This window comes from Petaurus breviceps, unplaced genomic scaffold, assembly GCF_028583685.1.
Source record: "Petaurus breviceps papuanus isolate PSGF00001 unplaced genomic scaffold, PetGlider_PUasm1.0 229, whole genome shotgun sequence".
In the NCBI taxonomy this organism is placed as follows: domain Eukaryota; kingdom Metazoa; phylum Chordata; class Mammalia; order Diprotodontia; family Petauridae; genus Petaurus; species Petaurus breviceps.
Genome location: NW_027185903.1, coordinates 2,715,435 through 2,738,148, shown reverse-complemented (window position 1 = coordinate 2,738,148; position 22,714 = coordinate 2,715,435). Strand labels below are relative to the sequence as shown.

Here is a 22,714-nt window from a genome sequence, read left to right as displayed (position 1 = left end):
TAATCTCTATAGGCATTGTGAATATGGCATTGCTGATACAAGTAGTCAAAGCAATTTTCCACAGATCTGACCCTATGACTCAGCTTGTTTTGGCCAACCCAAAAGGCCTGGAATGCACTCCCTCCCATCCCTCCACCTCATAAAGTCACTCTCTTCAAATGCAGCCCAAGTACCATCTTCTATGTCTAACCTATCTTTCCAAATCCTCCCAACTGCTAATGCTCTCCCTCTCCTATTACCTTGTATTTAATGTGCATATATCTGTATTTATTCACTTTATATTTATGCTATATATAGTTACATGTTTCCTTGTTGTCCCTCCCCATCTGAACATAAGCTCATCATGAGCAGGAACTGTTTCAGTCTTTGTACTTGGTGGGTAGAGCAACAGGCCTGGAGTCAAGAACCAAGTTCAGATTTGGTCTCACACACTTATTTAACTATACCCTACACAAATTAAATAGCCTCTGGCTGCCTTGGTTTCCTCAAATCTGAAGTGAGGATAATAAAAGTACCTATTATCCAGGGTTATTGTGAGGATCAAATGCATTAATAATTGCAAAGTGGCAGGCACATAGTAACTGATGTATGTTAGCTATAATTATCATCATACAGTGGCTTAATAAATGGCCATGGACTGAATAAACATTTGTGCCTATTGTATGTGAGGCACAATAACAGAAGCTCATTTTATTGAATTTCCAATTTAAAGAAGTAAAGTAGACATTGTTTTTTTTTAAATTTGATATAAAACTAAGAAATTTTCAGGATGAAGATTATCAGGTGTTATATCAGAGGTCTTTACCATTTTTGTCACTCACCTCTTTGGAATTGTGGTTAAACCCACAGACCCCTTAGGATGTTTTTAAATGCATAAAATATAATACAAAGGATTACAAAGGAAACCAAAGGTTAATGAAAATAAAGATATAATTTTTTTCCATCCAAGTTCACAGATCCTTTTTTTAAGGTCTGTGGATCCCACGTTAAAAACATTATGTTAGGTGGAGATACCTGCTAGTAAAGTGGAATATTGTAGCCCAAGTTCTATTGTAGACTAGACAAAAGAAGGGATTTTAGGATTTTTTTTCCCATGTCGGAGATTTTTATCACCCAAAGATGGGGTTGAGGTTGTGCTGAGTTAGGAGAGAATTACAAAAGCATTCCCATAGTACAATGTGCCATGGATGCCTTGGACCTGGACACCATTTAATACCTTCTTCTTTAAAAGGTTTATGTATCAAGTCTTTTGGATTTTTTCCCCCTTGGGATAATTGGGATAATCCAATTTCATAACAGGATCTGCTTTACAGAAATGTGCCTTATAGTCACTTTCCCACAAAATATATTTCTCTGACAAATTGAGAAATAACTGATGTTAAAAGGATTTCCCTGCTTTTTACCGAGGTCCCAGCTTGTGCCATCCATGTGTATAACAACTGGCAGTTGAAGGTCAGCAGATGTCATTTTCTTCTTTTCCAGTGTTGAAGTGGTGCTATGGAATGGGAAATGGTAGCGGGAAAGGAACTGTCAGTCCTGGCTGGCAACCCACTAAAGCACCTCTGGGGTGGCACTTTTTATATCACCATCAATTATTGATATTAACCCCAGTCCAGTTGATGATCCATGAACACTACAACAAACAAGAAAAATGGCAAGTTTTAGTCTACGGGCCTAGATGGTTTATATTAGTACCAGTAAGCTTTCAAAAATCATGGCACTGATATTGAGGCCTTGTGGCATAAAGAGTGCAAACTTCTCCTGGTGAATGGAGATAAAGATGGTAAATTGGTTGTCTGGGTTCTGGAAGACTAACAGCTAAAGAACGATCTCTCTGTACACAATACACGCTCAACAAATATTTTAAAAATCACATTAAAGATCAAGATGGTGGAGTAGAAACAGGACTTCTGTGGGGCACCGGCTTCCACCTCCCCCAATTCATGTAAAAGGAGACTCTGAACAAACTTTGGAGCTACAGAACCCACAAAATGAGAAGCTAACCTCCCACTGAGGACAACCCGGCAGGCTGGCAAGAATTGGCCAGCACAGCACTCTGGGAGCCAAGCCCAGCCCCACAGGAGCCCAAGGTTTTAGCCCTAGGGTGGGCCTGACCAACCACCAGCTGGAAGGACTTCAGATCACCAGCAGCTGTGGCTGTTTCCAGAATTATCAACCCATAGATGCTAAGGGCAAAGTGAGAGGTCAGTGCAGTGTGGACTTTGGGATCCAGTACTTGGGAGTGCAGTTGGCCTTTGCCCCCGGCGAGAAGCTGTTGAGGTGCTGGAGCCATGCAGAATCCCCCACATGGCAGCTGCAGCTCCTGGCCTGCTGACTGTAGGGGGACAAAGCAACCAGTCTGAGGGGTAATTGCTCTTGCTTTCACCTGCTTGGATCTGTATTGCAGTCTAGGGTGGAGGTCCTGGGGAGTGTGACCAGCTTGCCAAAGCATGTGGAGGCTTCAGAGAGGGCACCCAACTAATACCTCTGGCAGCTGAGAAAATGCCAGCGTTTGGTACAAAGCTCCCCTTTCTGGTGGCAGAGTCCTACTGTGGCAAAAAGCCCAGAAGTCAAGTAATTGAGTAGCAACATGACCAGGCAAAGGAAGCAAACAGAAGAATCCAACATTAGACTCCTATTTTGGGGACAAAAAGGAGCAAAGCATGGAACAGGTGGAAGACAGTGAAGTCAGAACTCCTGCACCAAAAGCTTCAAAGGAAAATACGAGCTGGTTACAGGCCACAGAGGACCTTAAGAAGCAGATAAGTGGAGGAAAAATTGGGAAGAGAAATGAGAACGATGCAAGAAAATTACAAAATGAGAGTCAACATCCTGACTGAGGAAAATAACACCTTAAAAAATAGACTAACTCAAATGGCAAAAGAGGCTCAAAAAGGCAATGAGGAGAAGAATGCCTTAAAAAGCCGAATTTGCCAGATGGAAAAAGGATCTCAAAAGCTCACTGAGGAGAATCATTGCTTCAGAATTAGATTGGAGCAAATGGAAGCTAGTGACTTTAAGAGAAATCAAGATGCTGTTAAACAGATCCAAACAAATGAAAAAATAGAAGGCAATGTGAAATATCTCACTGGAAAAAACACTGACCTAGAAAATAGATGCAGGAGAGATAATTTAAAAATTATTGGACTACCTAAAAGCCATGATCAAAGAAAGAACCTAGAAATTATCCTCCAAGAAATTCTTAAGGAAAACTGCCCTGATGTTTTAGAACCAGAGGGCAAAACAGAAGTTTAAAGAATCCACTCATCACCTCCAGAAAAAGATCTCAAGAAGAAAACTCCTAGGAATATTATAGCCAGGTTCCAAAATTCCCAGATGAAGGAGAGAATATTACAAGCAGCCAGGAAGAAACAATTTGAATATTGTGGAAACAGTCAGGACAACTCAGGATCTTGCAGCTTCTACACTGAGGGATCTAAAGGCTTGGAATATGATATTTCAGAGGTCAAAGGAGTTGGGATTAAAACCAAGACTCACCTACCCAGCAAAACTGAGTATCATGTTTCAGGGGAAAATATGGTCATTCAGTAGAATAGAGGACTTTCAAGTATTCTTGATGAAAAAACCAAAGTTGAATAGAAAATTTGACATTCAGATACAAGAAGCAAGAGGAGCATGAGAATGTAAACAGGGAAAAGAAACCTTAAGGAACTTAACAAAGTTGAACTATTTACATTCCTACATGGGAAAATGACAATTGTAACTGATGAAACTTTTCTCAGTATGAAAATAGTTGAAGGAAATAGAAATATATGCATATATGTATATGTCTATATATAATATATGTGTGTCTATATAGGAGGGTATATGGGCATATGAATACATGTGTATGTATATATGTTTACAGGTTTACATAGATAGAGGCCACAGGACCAATTTAATAGGAAGGGATGATACTTAAAAGGTGAAATTAAGAGGCAAAAGAGGAATATAATGAGAGGAGATGGGGAGAGACAGAATGGGGTAAACTATCTCATATAAAAGAGGCAAGGGAAAATGGTTACAATGGAGGGGAAGAATAGGAAGGCAAAAAGAAACAGGTCAACCTTATTCTCATTGAATTTGGCTCGGGGAGGGAATGACATACACACTAAATAGGGTATCTTACCCTACAGGAGAACAGGGGGGAAGGGGATGAGAGCGGGGATGATGGGAAGGGAGGGCAGGCTGGCGGGGAGGGAAGTTGCAAGCACCCACTTTTGAAAAGGGACAGGATCAAAGTAGAGAATAGAACAAGTCGGAGATGGGATAGGAGAGAGGGAAATATAATCAGTCTTTTACAATATATCTACTATGGCAATGTTTTGCACAGCTACACATGTACAACCTATACTGAATTGCTTATCTTCCCAGTAAGGGTGGGTGACAAGGGAGGAAGGGAATGAATCTGGAATTCAATGTTTTAAAATCAAATGTTTAAATATATATATATATACATATATATATATACTATTATTAATACTATTTTACATGTAATTGGGAAATAAGATATACAGGCACTGGGGCATAGAGATCCACCATGCCCTACTGGAAAAGTTGAAGGGGTATGGGAGAAGATGTGGGAGAGAGCAGACTGGAGGAGGGGATATCCTGTGGGATCGCTATTTTGGGGGGGTGTGTAGGGGAAAAACGGGGAGAAAATTTGTAACTCAAAATATGGTGGAAATGAATGATGTAAACCAGAAGTTAATGAAGCATTTGAAAAAAATAAAATAAAATTTGCATTCCCTCAAAAAAAATGGCATTAAAGTTGGAAAATGTAGGAAAAACTGACAGGTGGAAAAAAAGGAAGGGTTGAGAAAAGAACTTATTGTTCAACCAGAAGATGAGAAGTTTCTGAAAACCACTGTAGAGGGAAAGTACACAGGATCCTAGGGGATAAAAGGATCAAGAGTACTAGCTGGAACTACAAAGGTCATTGTCCAAAACTAGAGCTGTCTTTCGTTTGAGTGGGTGGAGAATGATATTTCAGGTAGATCCAATTTCAATTTTGTCTCTTCTGACCTGTGTAAGATACATTAGGCCACCAAGAAAGTTCCCTCTGGGTGAATGCTGAGAATTGTGGCTCCTTAACAGTTTGGTTCTAAGATTATGTTGGGTGGGGGCCAAGGAACACCAAAGAGAACAAGGATGGAGAACAAGGCAAAGAACAGCGTCACACTGATTATTCTGTTTTCTAAAGCCAAAGGGAAATCTAGGCTATGGATAATCCGTTTTCACTCAGTTGTGGGTGGAAAAAAGAGCTGCTGCTGGCTAGAAAGGCAAACAGCTCTGTGCAAGGATCATCACTATGTTGATCAATCACCAATAATTACTGAATGATGACTCTGGGCCAGTACTGTGGGACAGACCTTTATAGGCTATAAATAGAAAACAAGGAAATGATTTAAAATTTGTGATTACTGGAATGTTAGAGAATGTTTTCTCCAAATGTGAAATGTAAAAAAGGTCAAACCAAACCAGGAAACAGATCCTCCCAAACTGATAAGCTAGTGGCCTAAGCCTGGTCAAATCACTTTTCTCTCTGGGTACCATTTATAAAATGGAAATAAGGTTCACCCAGTTCTCAGATGTGTAATTAGAATTATTGCTGGGAAAACAGAAAGGGCAGCTGAAGGCTGAAAATGGAGAGGGAGAATATTTCCTTAGCAAGGAGCTTAATTTTTATTTAGTCCCATAAGGTCATCTTAGCCATGAACTATGCTTTGTACATTTTTCTTAATACCATCTTCCTCTTGTCCCTCCTTGATAACTGTAGCCTATTTAAAGTAGAACATCAGTCTAATTTCTCAAAAAACATCCTGTGTAATACTTGTTTCTACTGTGTATATGCAATCTGAGCTCTACCAGTCAAGCAGGGATCATAAGCAGACACAAAGCACTTCCAATAGGAATCAGAGGTGTAGTGATTAAAGGAACCTCAGACACAAATGCAGTTCAATGTCCTCACTTTACATAAGGTTAAATGACTTATCCAAGGTCACACAGAGAAGGACAAAGAAATAGTCTTTTTTTTGTTGTACCACAATAAAAATCTGAACCTTTGTACCAACCAGGCCACAAAGAATTTTTATTCCCCAGTCAGAAAATGAACTAATAATAGGGATTGAAAAGATGAGGAATGACTTTATTCTTCCTCTCCAAACCTGGGCTGAGAGACAGCTGTCTATGCACCATGACATCCAGTCTAGCTAGAGCCAGTCCAGACTGTGGGTCCTATACCCTGCATGAAACATGTCATGCCTGGGACCTTGCAGACCTTGTCTGGATGGCCAATCTGGCAAAACTTAGGCCTGGGAAAGAGAAGCTGTTGAAATATGAATGTGAATGGGGGTGGCCAGGTGGTACAGTAAGAGCCCCGGCATTGGGAGACCCGGGATCGGTTCCGGCCTCAGATACTTGGCACCCACACAAAATAATTGGCCATGTTACCTTGAGCAGGTTACTTAACCCCAACTGCTTTAAAAAAAAAATGAATGTGAACAAAGAGAAACTTTGGGGGCTGATAGGGCCTGAGTGGAAGGTGCTTTTAGAAAAGGGAGGGAAAGGGACTCAGCATCTGGGTCCCTTGACTGCATCAAGTATGGCCTGGGGATGGAAAACAGGAGAATTCAATAGGAAAATGTCCCTCCCTTTCCCACCTTCCCAGGGGATTGAACACACACACACACACACACACCCCCTCTCTCCCTCCCTCCCCCCCTCCCCCCCCCCCACCCTTCTCTCTTATTCACACACACAAAGCACTCCTGATTTACTGTGAGGGGATGGTGCACTCTAGTGGCCAAAGCAAAAGATCTCATCTCATCTGTACTCTCACTATTACCAACCTGCACAGTTCAGGCAGGAACCTCAAAGGCCATTGAGTCCAGCCCTTCTTAAATAAATAGGAATTCCTTCTAGAGTAGTCTCAACAGGTGATCATCCAGCCTCTGCTTGATGGGAGCCCACTACTTCCTGAGGTGTGTGTGTGGGGTGGGGGGGGGGAAGAAGGGGTATTATTTTTCCTCTTCATCACCTTGAGGAACAGGAAGAACCTGTGCCTAGAGTTTTGAGAGGCAGTGTCCGGACCTTTGTCTTTAAATTGGGAATAAGCTATGTCTCTGAGGGAAGAGAAAACCCCCTGGTGTGGGGCTGGTTGTAGAAGTTTAGCTCATGATAACAGAGTGGAGAACACAGCACCCTCAAATCCTCTCCCAACTCCTCAGCCTTGTACTGGCTGTTCCCCATGCATAGAATGTGACTCCGCCTACCTCATCCCCACTTCTCAGAATCCCTTATTTCCCTCCACCTGCCCAAGTGACCCCTTCTCCACGAAGCCTTTCCTGACTTCCTCATGAGTACCATGCTATCCAAATTTACTTCTATTTATTTTGCATCTCCTTAGTCATGTACTCGTTATCTTCCCTGCTAGAATGTCAGTTTCATTTCTTTGTCTTCAGTGCCTAGCTCTGCCTGACACCTGGGAGGCACTTAGTAAATGATGGACCAGCGAGTTAGTTGTGCCTTGGTGTTTCGTGCATCGCATAGAGCTTCCCAGGCCCAGCCTCTGCCCATTTACCTCTTTGTTCCTGGCAGGAGGACGATGCACAGAGTGCTGGGTAGCAGCCTCTCGTGGAGCTTCTTGATCCTCTCATCTAACCGACTCATGGCTATCTTCAGTTCTTCTCCCTGGGATGCCTGGGCAAGGCCATCAGAAATAGAGATGAGCTCTGGCGCCTAGGGTGCCCTCACCTGGCTATTATGAAGTCTTTCTTCCAATGGAAAAGGGAGAAGAGAGATGGAAACATCGTATGTGGGTAGAAGAACAAGGGTGTGAGGCCTTTCCAGAGCTGAGAGACTAAAGCCGGGATTGAGGCAAAGAGGGTCTTTTCCTCTTCTCCAACACTTCAGCCTGCATGTATCATAGACAACGACCTTGACAGAAAACTACTGTGCATTCTTTATAGTGAAGCAGAAAGCATTGTCTGACTAAAGCAAGAAGACTTAGGTCTTGGTCCTAGCTGTGCAACCTTCCGCGAAAGCCCCAAATCTCTCTAGGTCTCAATGTCCTTATCTGCAAAATGTGTGGGATGGACCAAGGGTCCTCTGGACTCCAGTATTCTATGACTTTTACTCTGCAAAGAGAAGCCTGTCAACTCTCTTCAGAGAAGGCTGGGATCAACAACACAGGCACTGAAAGAATATGGGGGGAAGAGAAGACAATGAGGAAATCAGTGGCACTGGGAGAGGGAGGTGTAATGGGTGAGGACAGGCGAAAAGATATGAAAACAATGGAGTGGCCACTCTAGGATACAGAACAGTTAAAGGACACTGAGCAGGACGTCTGTGACTGATCTGTAGCAACCACATTAAACTGGGGTGAGATGTGGCTTTTTAACCAACAGAACACTGAGGACATCAGTGACCTTATTAACTGAGGGAGACTTTTCCTTGGAAGCTAGTGGGACAACATCAGATGCTTGTGGGCTTTTTGGGTCAGGGCAGGAGTGACAGATCCATTCATGGAGGTGGCTTGGGGTCAGGGCTCTCCTGCACACCAGTTTCCAGCTGAGGCCAGTTGGGCCCTGCAGAATCTTCAGGGCACTCTGGGCACATTCAGAGCTTCCAAATTCTGGAAGTAAAAACACAATAGAGTAGCCAGAAAACACTAGCATTCAGGAGGCCAAAGTTCATCATGCCCAAACCGCTGGCCTCCGTGTGGTTCAGGCTCCGGTACTGCTCTCTGCTTTCCATCCCCTCAATGACATGTACCTCCATTAATATTCTCCGCTCCCTGCCCCTCCTCCTCACATCCTTTCAGCGTCAAAGGAAGTGACAGACTCACTCAGGAAGCAATACTTCTTGTGTTTTTTGCTCTGAGGATCCACAGGCAAGAAGACGACTTCCAGACTGGGTAAGAGACTAAACTTCTGGGACATGTCCTCTTCAGTGTAGCTCTCCTTCATCCCACTCACATAAATGGTGCTTTGGTTCTCTGGGTCTGTCTCCAGGGTGCTCACCACGGTGTCGCAGTCCAGAGTGAGCTCTTGCACTGGCCTCTGCACCTGGAGTGGAACAAGATGAAAGCTGACAAATTAATTTCACCTGCTTACCTATCAGACTTAAGGAATTTCCAAAGGCTGCCCATCTGACCCTGCTATCTTCTATTATGTCAACAGGGGAAAGGGGCCTATATCCAAACCAATCAGAGTCACTCAGAGCAAAATGTTCAGGGCCCTAACAAGTAACAAGGAAGACAAGATGGGTCCATATTCAACCTGGCAATTAGGAATAACAATAGCTGATATTTTCAAAGTACTTCCATTCGAGCCCATACCCACTCTGAGGTTGATCTATAGTTAATAATATCTCCATTTTACAGATGAAGAAAATTAAATTCACCTTTAAATGACCTGCCCATGGTCCCAAAGCTGATATCATCAAATAATAGATACTTAATAAATGCACATGGAACTAAGTTAAATCAGGTATCCCTGACTCCCAGTTCAAAACACTGCCCACCATGGTAACTGATCAAGGTCTCCATTTCGAAAGAGGACTGCTAATTTTCTTACTCTACTGATACTTTTCTACTGCAGGAATGGGCAAGACACCCACCTATTCCATATATGTTTTGTGTCTTCACACTAGGGCTGGCCTAGGATTAATGAGTACCACACTGTGGCACCTGGATTGGCAGTGTGCATTCCCCAAAACTGACTCTTAAGAACTAGTATGGCCTGAAGAATAAGCAGGGTCTTGTTTCCTGTTTGTATTCAGCAGTTCTCACATGCTCTCTACCTTGATCCGGGCCCCCTGGACACATGCACCATTTAAGGTCTCTATGGCCAGCTGGGCAGCTTCTAGTATTCCATACTGAATGCAAAGGTAGGGCTGCAAAAAGAAAAGACATTCAGAATCAATTCTTCTTCTAGGCTTTAAATGACCGTCCCTCCATTTTTTACTGCAGGAACTAAGAAATATTCTAGGTGAATCATGTCAATCAAGCACACTAAAAGTAATTGTAAGTACTGTAATGTGGACAGAGCTTGCTGGTTTTTCTGGTCTATTTTTGATGGGGTCATCACACTCCACATTCTGAGTCTTCAACTCTGTAAATCTGGGATCTATATATTTTTACTCAGCCATGACTAAAATGAGGGAAACTGAGTCATATTAACTAAATTCAAACAAGATTAATTTATAAGCCAGAATGCAAGTTTGCTAATCTTCAATGGGAAATAAACCATGGCAGAATAATTCCCTTCCTGGAGGAAAGCACATATCAGAACACTGCCCAAGGAGCAGAAAATGAGGAGGAAATGTACAGAAAAATAGTTATTGTTAAAAAGAAGTGATACAGTCCAGTGGTGGCCTTCACCCATCTTATGCTACTCCTGTCTGATGCCCAGCTTCAGGGTTCCCTCTTTCTGTTAACAGTCCTATGCTCACCAAAGGTCATTCTTCAGTATCCCTTATTTAGCTTCTACCCTTAAAATATTACCTGGTGATAGTGCAATTTCTGATCAAATGTTTTTAGATTTGTTACACATTGTCTGATGGACTTAAGTCACTGCCATTAAGCACTAGCCTAGCTAAGGTCAGAGACAGACATCCCTGGCGTGGCCTACAGGAATGAAAACTGTTTGCTAAGTTGTAGAGGGGGTAGGATCTATGTTGATGAAGGGGAGGTATTCACAACCATGAAAAGAAACATTTAAAAATGCCTGAAGCTGAAGCAGTTATAGTTTACCTTGGTGGCTTCCTAAGGTGGTAATGGAGGTTTTTTTCTCTCTTTGTATATATGTGTATGTATGTGTACACACACACATGTGCATGCATGTATATATACATATAACACAAATATATGTATATATTTGTGTATATGCATGTAAATGCTTATATACATACATGCCTACACTTAGTAAATGCTATATAATATTAGCTATTATTATTGTTGTTGTTATTTATGAAATAATTTCTATGGGTGGATAATTTTTTCAAGGGTTTTCACAGATGTTCTGTGAATTCATGTTATCCCAATCCCAGCTTGGGAGTCTTAGCTCTTCTAACCTTTAACTTCTGGTCCTAAGGAGTTAGTACTAGAAAGGGCGTGTGGCACATGGGAAAGAAAATTACAACTAGGATTACAAAATGTGAATCTGAGTTCTGGCTCTGCCCTCTAGTAGATGTGTATGCCGTTTCACAGAATCTGTTTGCTCATCTGTAAAATGGGGATAATAATACCGATATGACATTTCACAGGATCATTATAAAGACAGAATGAGATGATAGATCTCAAAATACCATGCAAATGTAAAAACAATAGACTTGCATGCTACTCACAAAAATGATCAGGAATCAGTGGTCCTGGCTCAGCTACTGTAATCCCTTAGTTTCTGGCAACTGCTTTTTCTACAGGACTAGATCTGCTATGGCTGCCATTAGAAAGTAACATTCTTGGCTTTCTAAATATCTTTTCCTGGCTGTATGGAGCCTTTCTACCTAAATCCCCCAATGTCACTGATTCTTTATAATTATTCAAGCTGTTGTTTCTTCTTCCACTGACAAAGACAGTGGTAAGCTACAGAGAAAGAGGCAGTACAGCATATCAGATAGAGCTGAACTTGACTGTTAGGGAGACCTGGGTTCAAATTCTACCTCACTGGCTGTGAATATAACATTAATCTCTCTGTCCCAGACAACACTCTCAGACTATGTAAACTGTAGAACAAGTAACAATCTACATTGGCAGAGTAGTGTTTACACACCAATGAAATCACAGGTCTAATCCAAAAATCCAGGGAGAATAACACTTTTGTGTAGCTAAGTGTAGTAAGTATAGTCTATGTTGAAGGTGGGAAAGACCTCGCTTTAAAGATTATTTTCAAAACCCTTTTCCTTTTTCCATTTTCTCCATAACAGATTTATAGAACTATAGAGATGGAAGGGACTTTAGAGGCATCCAGTTCAATCTTACCTGAAAAGGCTATCTATAAATGGTGATCTAGCCTTTAAATACTGCCCTATGAAGGGGGCAGTGTCCACTACCTCTTGAGCTTTTCTATTCCACTTTTAGATCTCTCCAACTGTAAGGAGGTAGTTAAGTTCAACATTCCAGATGTGGTCTGACTTGATGTCATAGTATGACCTCTCTTCAAAGTGTGGAATAACAAAAAAGTGGAAAAAACTCATCCCTTGTGGTCTAGCTACACTAAACCTGCATCCTTTCATTCTGGACATACAGAAGAGAAAAGTGAAACCCAAAGTTACTTCCCCTAGGGACCACTATTTCTTATCTGTGAAAGGTACATAGGTCATATCCATAAGAAGTCTCATTTTGTGGCTATCAGTTTGTTCCAGTAGTGGCTAAAGGGAGATTCTCTTGGCTGTTTACCTCATCAGTTTCAAGAATAACTTCCAATGAATGGACAGGGCCAAAACTTGCAAACAACTTCTTCAGAGGCTTGAGGCAGAAACTTCCCCCAAATGGCCCTGCATAGACAGTTGACATTTCTGCCCACTTGACTTTCATCTATAGGAAAAATAAGACAAAAAACCCAAGGGGTCAAAGTGGGGAAGCAAAAATACAGAGAGAATAAAGCCTTCAGAGCTCCTTGGAAGATGCGCCAGTGCATCTGATGAGATCTCAGCACCAAAAGAGTCTGGTTCGGCTGATGGTCCCATTACCTTTTTATGCATCTCAAGAGTGAGGCTGGGTGGAAGGGGATGTGGCCACTGTGAGAACTGGATGACACTGAAGGATGACAGAGGGACCTCCGCTTGGGCCTGCTCAAGAACCTGTAAGAAATACAAGGCACTGAGAAGCAATGAATGGGGAAGACAAAGGACCCTGACCATTTTTTATCTGAGATGAAATATGCAAGACTTTTTTTTTTTAAAGCAATCGGGGTTAAGTAACCTGCTCAAGGTTACACGGCCAGTTATTTCTGGGTGTGGTGCTGAGTATCTGAGCCCGGACCTGATCCAGGTCATCCCGACACTGGAGCCGACGCTCCTACTCGCTGAGCTACCTGGCCGCCCCTAAGCAATTGGGGTTAAGTAACTTGCTCAAGGTTACACGGCCAGGTGTTTCTGGGTGGGTGCTAAGTGTCTGAGCCCAGGATTCGATCTCCAGGTCTTCTCAACACTGGAGCCGGTGCTCTTACTTGCTGTGCTACCTGGCCGCCCCAATCCAAGACTTTAAAAAGCAATACTACTCCATGGTACCAGAGTGGATCCTCAGGCTTGTTTCCATTTCTTAAATTTCCCAGATAGAGCGCAACAGACAGTGTCTGCTCAGTCAGAGTGATAAGTGCTCTCATATCCAACAAGTTCTTTGACAGCAAAGCTAAAAGAAATACACTGAAGACCCAGGTGTTGACATGAAATCTTCCTTCATGTCACCTTCACCACCTTTCATGGCTGTATCACTGCTGTTGTCATTGACGGGGTAAAAAGCTCCCTATCTGACTACATAAATACGTAGAGAGGAGTGAATACAGTAGTGGGCTTTGAGGCTGAAAAGGCTGATTGAATCATGACACACACAGGCTAGGCAACCCTGGGCAAGTCATTTAATGTCTCTGATCCTCAGCTTCCTCATCTGTTAAATAATAGCACACATCCCACAGCACTGTCATGAGAATCAAATAAGAGAGTCTACATAAAGCACTCTGGGGGATCTATCATCATTCTCATTATGATACACGAAGTTTTCTGGGGGAGGTTCTCACTCTGGAAAGGCTTCATTTCTAACAAGGAATCCACATCTCTTACCTCCTCATCAGAAGCACACAGAATACTTTGGCAAAATCTGGAAGACACAAGTGTGCTGCCACCTGCTTTCTGGGACAGGAAGAGGAGTTTCCGACCAGCCAAGTCCAAACACTCTAAAATACTTAGAGAGAAAGAGTGATAATGAGATGGGGAGGAGGAATGGAATATCCCTCTTAAGCCTTAATCAGCTCCCGGGAAGGCATCAAAATTCCTTCCAAAATATGAACTGACACTTATTTGCAATCTAGCCAATGGGACCAGGGTTAAGGCAGACCCAACTACAAGGAGCTGAGGCTCCTGGGAAAAGGGCACTAAAGAGTCAAGCTGCTGCATGGCCAGCCCGGCTTCTCACCAGTTGTTCTTCTGCCTTTATCCCAATGCCTTTGAACGTGTAACTTTCTGAGCAGGACATAACTTAGGAACAGCCATCAGATGTCAATGGACCAAGTGTGTTTAAAAACACACTTACTGAACTCACATTTTTACTGATACCTTTTTCACATGGAGGTCATTTCTGAATATGCCTCCTCCTCCTAGAACTGAACTCTTTCTTGTAACAAAAGAAAAACAGTTAAGCAAAAACTATTGACATAGTGATGGGGTCTGTACGTCCCTGTATTCCCCTATTTCTCTGATGAGAAGGTGACAGAGGTATGTTTCAGGACCTGTTCTCTGGGGCCAAACTGATGATTACAGTCACTCAGAGTTTGGCTTTCTTTTAGAATTCTTTTCATTTACATTACTGTAGTAATTGTGCCTTTGTCCTACTGGTTCTGCCCAAGTCATCCTGCAAGATCTTTTAAGAAACTATTTTTATGAGGTAGTAACATTATAAATACCCTGCAATAACTCTATGGACATAAGATTTAAAACTGCAGATCACCTAGTTCAAACCCCTTATTTTGCAAATAAGGAAAATGAGGGCAACAAAGATGCCAAAGGTCACAAAGCTTGTATATAACAGAATCAGGATGTTAACTGGAGTCCACTAATTCCAAATTTTATGCTCTTTATTTTTTCCAATTAATATACATCTTTCCATTTGGTCCCTTCTTCCTCCCACTACTTCTTCCAATGGAGGAGGAGGAAAAAGAAGAAAAGCCATTGTAACAAATACACAGTCAGGTAAAAGAAATCCCCACAATGGCCATGTCCAAAACCACTTTCCTGTTAGGAGGTGAATGGAATGCTTTAGTCATGGGTCCTTTCCACTACAAAATCCTGCCTTTCAACACCTTGGCAGATGACATGGAGGAGGAGGCAATCTCCACCCTCATTCTACTTCTCCCCATTTGCCTGAGGACCCAAGTTACCCTGCATCCTTCTGCCACGCTGCAGCTGTTGAGGGCCTTGCCTCTTTACGGGGTCCGCTGCAGCACAAAGGCGACGTATTTCTCTGTCTTGGACTTGCCAGAAATTGTTGGGAGTTAACTACTGTATCCAGCTTCATCTCTGCAATCTTAGGGAAAGAAAGAGTGGGAAATCCACCAGTTTCTTGGGTGTTTATTATAGAATAGTTTTCAGCTAGACAGGTTGCATTTTTTTTTAAGCACAAAAGAAAAGGTAGTGGTGGTGGGAGTGGGGGAGGGAAGGAAGGGTAAAGCAAACCAGAAAGGTTCAATGGATGCCTCTTCTTTCTCAGTTCCTGGGCTGACAACTCAACAGATGGTTTCTCATTTGCCTAGCTAGAGATGCCAATCTGTCACAAGAAGCCCATGCTGTTACATATGTAAAGGAAATGCCAACATAGGGCTCAGTGAAAAGGGATGCCAATTTTGGCTGGCTCATTTGTTACTCTATAGTTAGTCACTTAAAATGTATTTTTGCACTGAATGTGCAACCAGGTCTTTGGGAGAGGAAACTGCTTCTCTTGGAAAACATAATAAAATCCTTAGTAGACTCACTTTTATAGCTTCAGAAAGAAAAACAAGTCTTATTTTGTTTAGTACTAGAAATGCCACTCTGTCCATTTATAATATTTAAAACTTATCTGTTTTCAGTTGTTACTTTGGATGCGATACAAATTTGTGTCTAGCCTAAAAATCCTCTGAATTTCCAAACTTCCATTCTTAAAACTTTATTGGTGGGGAGGCTAGGTGGCACAGTGAGTAAAGCGCCAGCCCCAGAGTCAGGAGGACCCAAATTTGGTTCCGGACTCAGACACTTAACACCCACCCACACACACACACACACAAATAACTAGCCGTGTAACCTTGGGCAAGTTACTTAACCCCAATTGCCCTCCAAAAAAAAAAAAAGGGAAAAAAACTTTATTGGTATCTTTGATTTTTATATCCTCCTTTGCTTCTAAATATATCTCTCCCTCTCCAGTGAGCCATCCCTTGAAATAAGGAAAAAGGAGGGGAAAAAAGCAGCTCAGAAGAACCCAATATTATCAAGCAAGGCTGACAGTGTATGCAATATTCCACCTCTATATGGAAGGAAGGAAAGGTGAATTTTCTCATCTCTTCTTGGTCACTAAAATTACATATCACAGAGTTTGGCCAAACCCCTATTCTGACTGTTCTTAGTTCTCCTCATACTGCTGCTCTAATCTTGTACTGAGGTACAGCTTGGTTTGACAAGGAGTCAGATGGGGCAGAAAGAAGGTAAACTGTCTACACAAAAGATGGTCCCATATGAGGAATGGAAAAGATGTAGGAGCCCAATTGTGTTGTTTAGAAGCTCTTTCTCAAAAGTCAGCACTCAAACACCTTCTGGCTCTATGTGGAATACAATCATGGATTCTGTCAAATGTGCTGTAGTAGATGGAGCATCATTATAATCTGCAATGTTACTTTCCAAGCTGGTCTTATAGGGTGTGCCCATACCTCCTGCCCCTGCATTGGTAAGACTGCATCATAAGGTGGTCCCTTGTTAGATAATTCAACAAACAATGGGAACATCCTCCCATTCTGTCCCTGTATTTGATAGGGGGGCATTCACCTTCTTTTTCCTTGGGACCAGGCTTACATGATACTTCCTTACCATACTGTTTCCACTTCAGTTTTTACCCTCAGCTTTCTACCACCACAACCACCTGGGATTTGGTGTGTCTCCTAGCTCTGAGAGATGAGCTTTCACCTTTTCCTGCTCAGAACCAGCCTTCCATGTCACTTTCTGGGCAATTTAACTTCACTCCCATCCAACTGCTCAGGCTTCCTTTTAGTCCCAATTAAAACCCCACTTCCTACAGGAAGCCTTCCCCAACCCCTCTTAATTCCAGTTACTTCCTTCTGTTAATTGTGTCCTATTTTTCTGTATATAGTTTCCTTTGCATATATTTGTTTGTAGGTTGTCTCCTCTATTAGATTGTAAACTCCTTGAAGACAGAGACTGTCTTTTGCTTCTTTGTTTGTGAACAATGCTGTTAAAACAAACAACTTTGAAAGACTCAACACAACAGCAGCCATGACAGAGAGGAGATGGATGCAGGAATACACACACACACACCACACACACACACACCACACACACACACACACACACACACACACACACACACACTTTCTCTCTCTCTCTCTTGGCAGGAAAGGGGAATGGTCAATATGGGAATTTATTTTGCCTGACTATACTATTTGTTACAAGGGTTTTGTTTTTCTTTTATTTCAATGGGAGGGCAGGTGGAAGGGAGAGAAAATAAACTTTTGTTAATTTTTTAAAAAAAGGTATTTGTGTCAAGACCTGGGGTTTACAGAGACAAAAATGAAATACTCCCTGTCCTCAACTATGTCCTATTAGGAAATACAGAGAAGAGTTCAATAATTAAACAGATCTGACTGGTCTGTCTTACACTAAATGCTACTGTAAGATCAAGAGAATGATCCTGAGGTTCCTGAAAAGTGTTTAAAGACAGATTTTGCGGTTAACACAAATCACCTTTTAAAAAATAAAAGTTGATAAAACAGACAAAGAAGCAACCCAAAAGACAAAACAGATAATGACATGAAATTGCAGTATTTTAACACTAGTAAGATCAATGCAACTAGGATAAGAGGTGAATGAGAAAAAAGTATTTCCATCAACTATCTTTGATTAAGAGTCTCATATCCAAGATATAAAAAAAAAATGACCTCTAGGTACATATGTATATGCATATACTACACACACACACACACTACACACAATACATATTTGGGGGAGAAGAGAGGGAGCAATAGAGCTAGCCAGCCAAGAGGGGGTCACTTCCTTCTCCCTGGGCCCTGAAGTTCTACCTGCTTTTTTACTGCTCCTTGCAAACACAGACCCTCCATTCCAGTCCATGCCAGAAGGAGCCCAGAATCCCAAGTCCACCATCCCTCAGATCCACTTCACACTTCTCCATGATGGCAGCGGGGCAGCCCCCTTCAGGATAAGGACTTCTGGGACTTTTAACTGACCCTCCATCCTTTCTATGTACCTCACATTGAAAATTCCTTATATGTTTTCTCTCTTGATTAGAATGTAAGCTCCATGACTGTCTTTTTTTGCTCTTGCATCCCCAGTTCTTGGCACATCAAATGCTTTTTCACTGATTAATTCAACTACTACAAATCCATAAGACCAAAAGCTTCTCCCTAATGGATAAGTGGTCAAAAGATCAAAAAGTTCTCAAAAGAAGAACTGAAAACTTTAAACAATCATATGAAAAACTGCTTCCAATAACTAATAAGAACAATGCAAATCAAAACAATTCAGAGTTTTTCGCTTATACCTTACAAATTGGCAAAAAAAAAGAAGACAGAAATAATTAATTTCAGAGGGGTTTGGGAAAAAGGGCACACTGATACATTGCTGGGAGAATTGAACATTACTCTAACCATTTCTGGAAAGCAATTTGTAATTATGCTAAGAAAGTGATTAGAATGTCCATACCCTTTGACTTGGGGATCCCAGTGCTAGGCATATACTCCAATGAGGCCAATGACAAAAAGAAAGGTCCTATGTATGTCAAAATACTTTTTTGTAGAAGCAAAGCATTGGAAACAAGGTATTAGTGGCAGTAGTGGTGGTGGTGGTGGTAGTAGTAGTAATAGAAAATTAGAAAGTAGAAATAAAGAACTGAAGATGCAGTAGCACTTTTTGTTTGTGGGTAAAGAAGTAGAGAGATAGTAGATGCCCACCAAGCAAGAAATGGTCAAATACGTGGTAGAAACATGGATATAATCAGTGTTGCAAGAAATCATGAATATGCAAAATACAGAAAAGCATTGGAATTGATGCAAAATCAAGTATAACCAGGAAAGCAACACCTATGACAATATAAATGGCAAGAACAACCCCCCCAAAATAAAAATTGAATGACATGTAGTTATAACAACCAACCCTGGCCCCAAAGTCAAGATATAAGAATGCTCTTCCTTCCCCCCCTTTTTTTCCAGAGATAGGGGACTATGGGAGTAGAACACTACCAAAAATTTCCTATCTGGCTGACGTGTGGATAATGTTTCCTGACCTGTTTTTCCTCTTTTTGGTAAAGAATAGTGCTCTGGGAGAGAGAAGAGAAGGGAGGGAAAATATCAGGAAATTAAAGTGACATAAAATCAAAGTATGTACATACCAATTAAAAAAAAAAGATAATGATTTACAATTTCACTCTAGTTTTAAAAATATGTAAATATTAGTTAGACAAAGTACTAAGTACTAACCTTCCTTGGGCCATGTTTAATAAAATACTGAGCCAGTTCAAGGGTTGCAATAGCATCTTCTGTAGAATCATGGCCGACTTTGTCAGGGCACTGTATTTCCTTCCTAAAGGAAGTAAGAGTAAAATAGAGCTTATTAACTCAGAATTAAAGGCTAACATTTGGCATAAAATGTCCACATCTCTATCGATAGCTATCTCCGGCTGATGTTTTTTCCTGTGTTTTCTGGCTACATGTGGATTCTCAGTGATTCAGATGAAACAACTTAAAAGGCCTACATGTACAGCAGGCGTGTCAACAGATGCTGCTTGTTACAGTTTAGGTGCTGAAAATGGTGGGATTTTGAAATGTTTTATCAACTTTGATACTTTTTTTCCATCCAACTTGTTGTCTACCCTACAGGGTTCCCAACAGATGTGTGTGCACTAAGTGCAAGTCACAGAAAAAATAATGAAATGAGAGGTGTACATTTCCAATTCATTACATGGAGCACATGATGGACAGAGAACATGGGCTGGAGTTAGGAAGACTCTGGTTCAAATCCTGCCTCAGACACTACCTTTGTGACCTGGGCAAGTCACTTAACCTCTATGTGTAAGATGGGGATAAAATTAGCACAAGGATTAAATGAAATAATATATGCAAAGCATTTTATAAGCCCTAAAGAGCTCTAAATTTGAGCAGCAATCATTTATTTATTTATGGAGGGGGAAAGGCAAGGGAATTGGAGTTAAGTGACTTGCCCAAGATCACACGGCTATTAAGTGTCAACTGTCTGACCCTGGATTTGAATTCAGGTCCTGCTGACTTCAGGGCTGGTGCTCTATTCACTGCGCCACCTAGCTGCTCTGAGCAACAATTATCACTAAAGATATTCTGTCCTATTTGAATGTGTCAATATAGGGAAGTACTGAAGTGCAAAACAATTCAAACCATAATAAACTTACCCTAAAACAACCTTGGCTAAAAACTTGAGCTTAAACCTTCGTCCCAAATCTCTGACAAAAAGCAATGAAGTGTCAATAACATTGGGATGTATCATCTGTGGAAAAAAAAAATCAAACCGTTTTTCAACCTTCTAAAATAATAGGCAAATGAAGGGGTCAGGGGAGGGAGAAAGGGAAAGGACAAATAAGAGGATATAACAGAAAAATGGAGTCCCCAGACAGATACACACTTGCAAGGCTTGAAGGTCTGCATTTAAGGAATGGCCCACTAACACCGCATCTGGTGGGAGCAGCTTCTTTAACTTGGCCTGGACATCTCTGAGTTTTGTGGTCACAGGTTTAAGAATCTTCCTTGTGATGCCTGAGAACCTTTCCATAAAAAGCAAAAAGATGGAGGCCGTGAGAGTAGCTGGTTCCATTCTCCCCAGCTCCAACCCTGAAATGTTTCCTGAGAAAAGCATTATTACCACAGGGACTATACTTATGAAGAGAAATGTAAGTCACTGCAGTCTAATTAACAAAAACCAACAAGGCTGCTTCTGAAATTTTGACTGTTGTCTACTATAACATATTGTATACTGTTTTTTGAAACACTTGGCTCACCTTGCTTTCATGTCACTATATGATTTCCATCCTACCTCTCTCACTAATCATATTTTCTTTATTGCTTCTTTTGTTTTTTCCATTCCCTAAATGCAAGAATTTCCCAAGGCTCTGTTCTTGGGCTTTTGCTATTCTCTATGTACAGTTTCAGCCTTGGCATAAATACATCTTTAATGGACAAAACAACAAAAATTCTCATTGTTCACTTTCTTTCTGATAATGCTTCAGAAGTTCCAAAATCAAGCACATTATGTGGCACATGCTTCAGTATATTATTTCAGAATCTTTGAACAGAAAGATAGACATGTACTGATTCTGGATATTTTTGGTGAAAATCTGTTTTTTCTAACTGGCAGGCTAAGCTTAAGATTAACTCAGGAACTTCATGCAATCTGATAAACTTCAAATTTCCAGGAGTCTTGTTAGATGGCACAGCTCCATTTAGATTTATTGCTGGAATGACTATTATGAGATTCTATGGCAAAGAAGCTATCAATTTCCCACTGGTCTAAGTTCAAAGGAAGATTAGAGGGAGAAAAGTAATAAGAATGTTACACAGCTGAAAAGCAGTCAAAGCACTTCAGGTAGAGAAATGTAACTGACATGGTGCAGTCCAAATTTCTTCTCTATGGACCTTAATATACCAGCAAGCTAAATCATGTAACTCCACAGAAGCTCTCGGCCTCTTCCCAGAAAAGTTTCCATCAATTCCAATCTGACCTGGGTTGGGAAAAGCTACAAGTCAATTTGCAGATATTCACCTGGTGAGGTAGTTCAGAATCTTGTTGTCAGGTTTGACAAGCTCATCCATGACACAACGACCTTCTGCATCAACCAACGAGACTCGTGTGAGTTCATTCCCGTTTGGTGTAAGGCACTGAAAAACCAAGGACACAGTCAGAGTGCTATACCTATGTGGGTCACTGCTTCCTGCTTTTCTAAATATGATGACCTGGTCTATTTACTTTGTGGGTTTCAAGGTCAGAAAAGTCAAATCAAAGAGGGGTTTCTGAAAATTACATTCATGAAAACCAGCATGACATAACTGCACTATAAAGGCTATGCTAGAGGAAGAATAGGAAAAAGAAGAGATGCTATCTTCCCACCAGAGAAAGCAGTAGCCTGGTCTGTAATGGGAGCGGGGACACACAAAGCCAAAAACACAATGGTTCAGGTTATTTTCTACTCTTTATTCTGTAGTTGCAAAAATGTCTTCTTGCAGTAATAATAGTAACAATTACAGCACATGAGGTAGCTCTTCCTGACTCCGATGCCAGCACCCTATCCACTACACTGCTTCACTGGCAACTATGTAAAAAGATCATAAAACAGAATGCTCTCTGTCCAAAGGATAAAAAGAAATAAATATGACTCCTGCCGTTATATGTAAATAATTCTTTCGTCAAAGAAGTGTTAGATAACTAATGTGACTTGTAGCCTTCAGTCTGCTGGAAACCAACACCAAGGTGGTTTTTTTAATTTTTTAATTATTAGCATTAGTTATAGCTTACAATAGCCCCATGAGGTAGATAGTATAAATACTAATGTTCTTACCTATAAAAAGGGAAAATAAGGCTCTGAAACTTGCCCAGGGTCATATAACTAGTAAGTGGTGGTGCCAGGACTCTGAGTCATAAGACGTAAGTTCAGTTCCAGTGGCTTTTTTTGTTTGTTTGTTTTGTTTCTGTTTTTGTTTTTGCTTTTTGGAGGGGGGAAGGTAGGGCAATTGGGGTTAAGTGACTTGCCCGAGGTCATATG

General features: G+C 41.3%; 1 protein-coding gene across 4 annotated transcripts in view; it reads right to left on the bottom strand.

Annotated features, from left to right (window-relative positions):
* Positions 1-912: 912 nt before the first annotated feature.
* REXO5 (RNA exonuclease 5) overlaps positions 913-22,714 on the bottom strand; it is a 39,155-nt gene continuing 17,353 nt past the window's right edge. For 3 of the 4 annotated variants that reach the window (XM_069096071.1, XM_069096072.1, XM_069096074.1), the window contains 13 exons: positions 21,718-21,833; positions 20,584-20,722; positions 20,354-20,448; positions 19,410-19,512; positions 15,096-15,241; positions 13,783-13,903; positions 12,694-12,804; positions 12,401-12,538; positions 9,805-9,897; positions 8,849-9,068; positions 8,430-8,635; positions 7,583-7,701; positions 913-1,633 (listed from right to left, as the gene is read on the bottom strand). In XM_069096071.1, coding sequence (XP_068952172.1) covers positions 1,552-1,633; positions 7,583-7,701; positions 8,430-8,635; positions 8,849-9,068; positions 9,805-9,897; positions 12,401-12,538; positions 12,694-12,804; positions 13,783-13,903; positions 15,096-15,241; positions 19,410-19,512; positions 20,354-20,448; positions 20,584-20,722; positions 21,718-21,833 — 1,689 coding nt within the window. In that variant the 3' untranslated portion in view covers positions 913-1,551. The remainder of the gene's footprint in view (positions 1,634-7,582; positions 7,702-8,429; positions 8,636-8,848; positions 9,069-9,804; positions 9,898-12,400; positions 12,539-12,693; positions 12,805-13,782; positions 13,904-15,095; positions 15,242-19,409; positions 19,513-20,353; positions 20,449-20,583; positions 20,723-21,717; positions 21,834-22,714) is intronic. The other variant, XM_069096073.1, reaches the window with a different exon arrangement.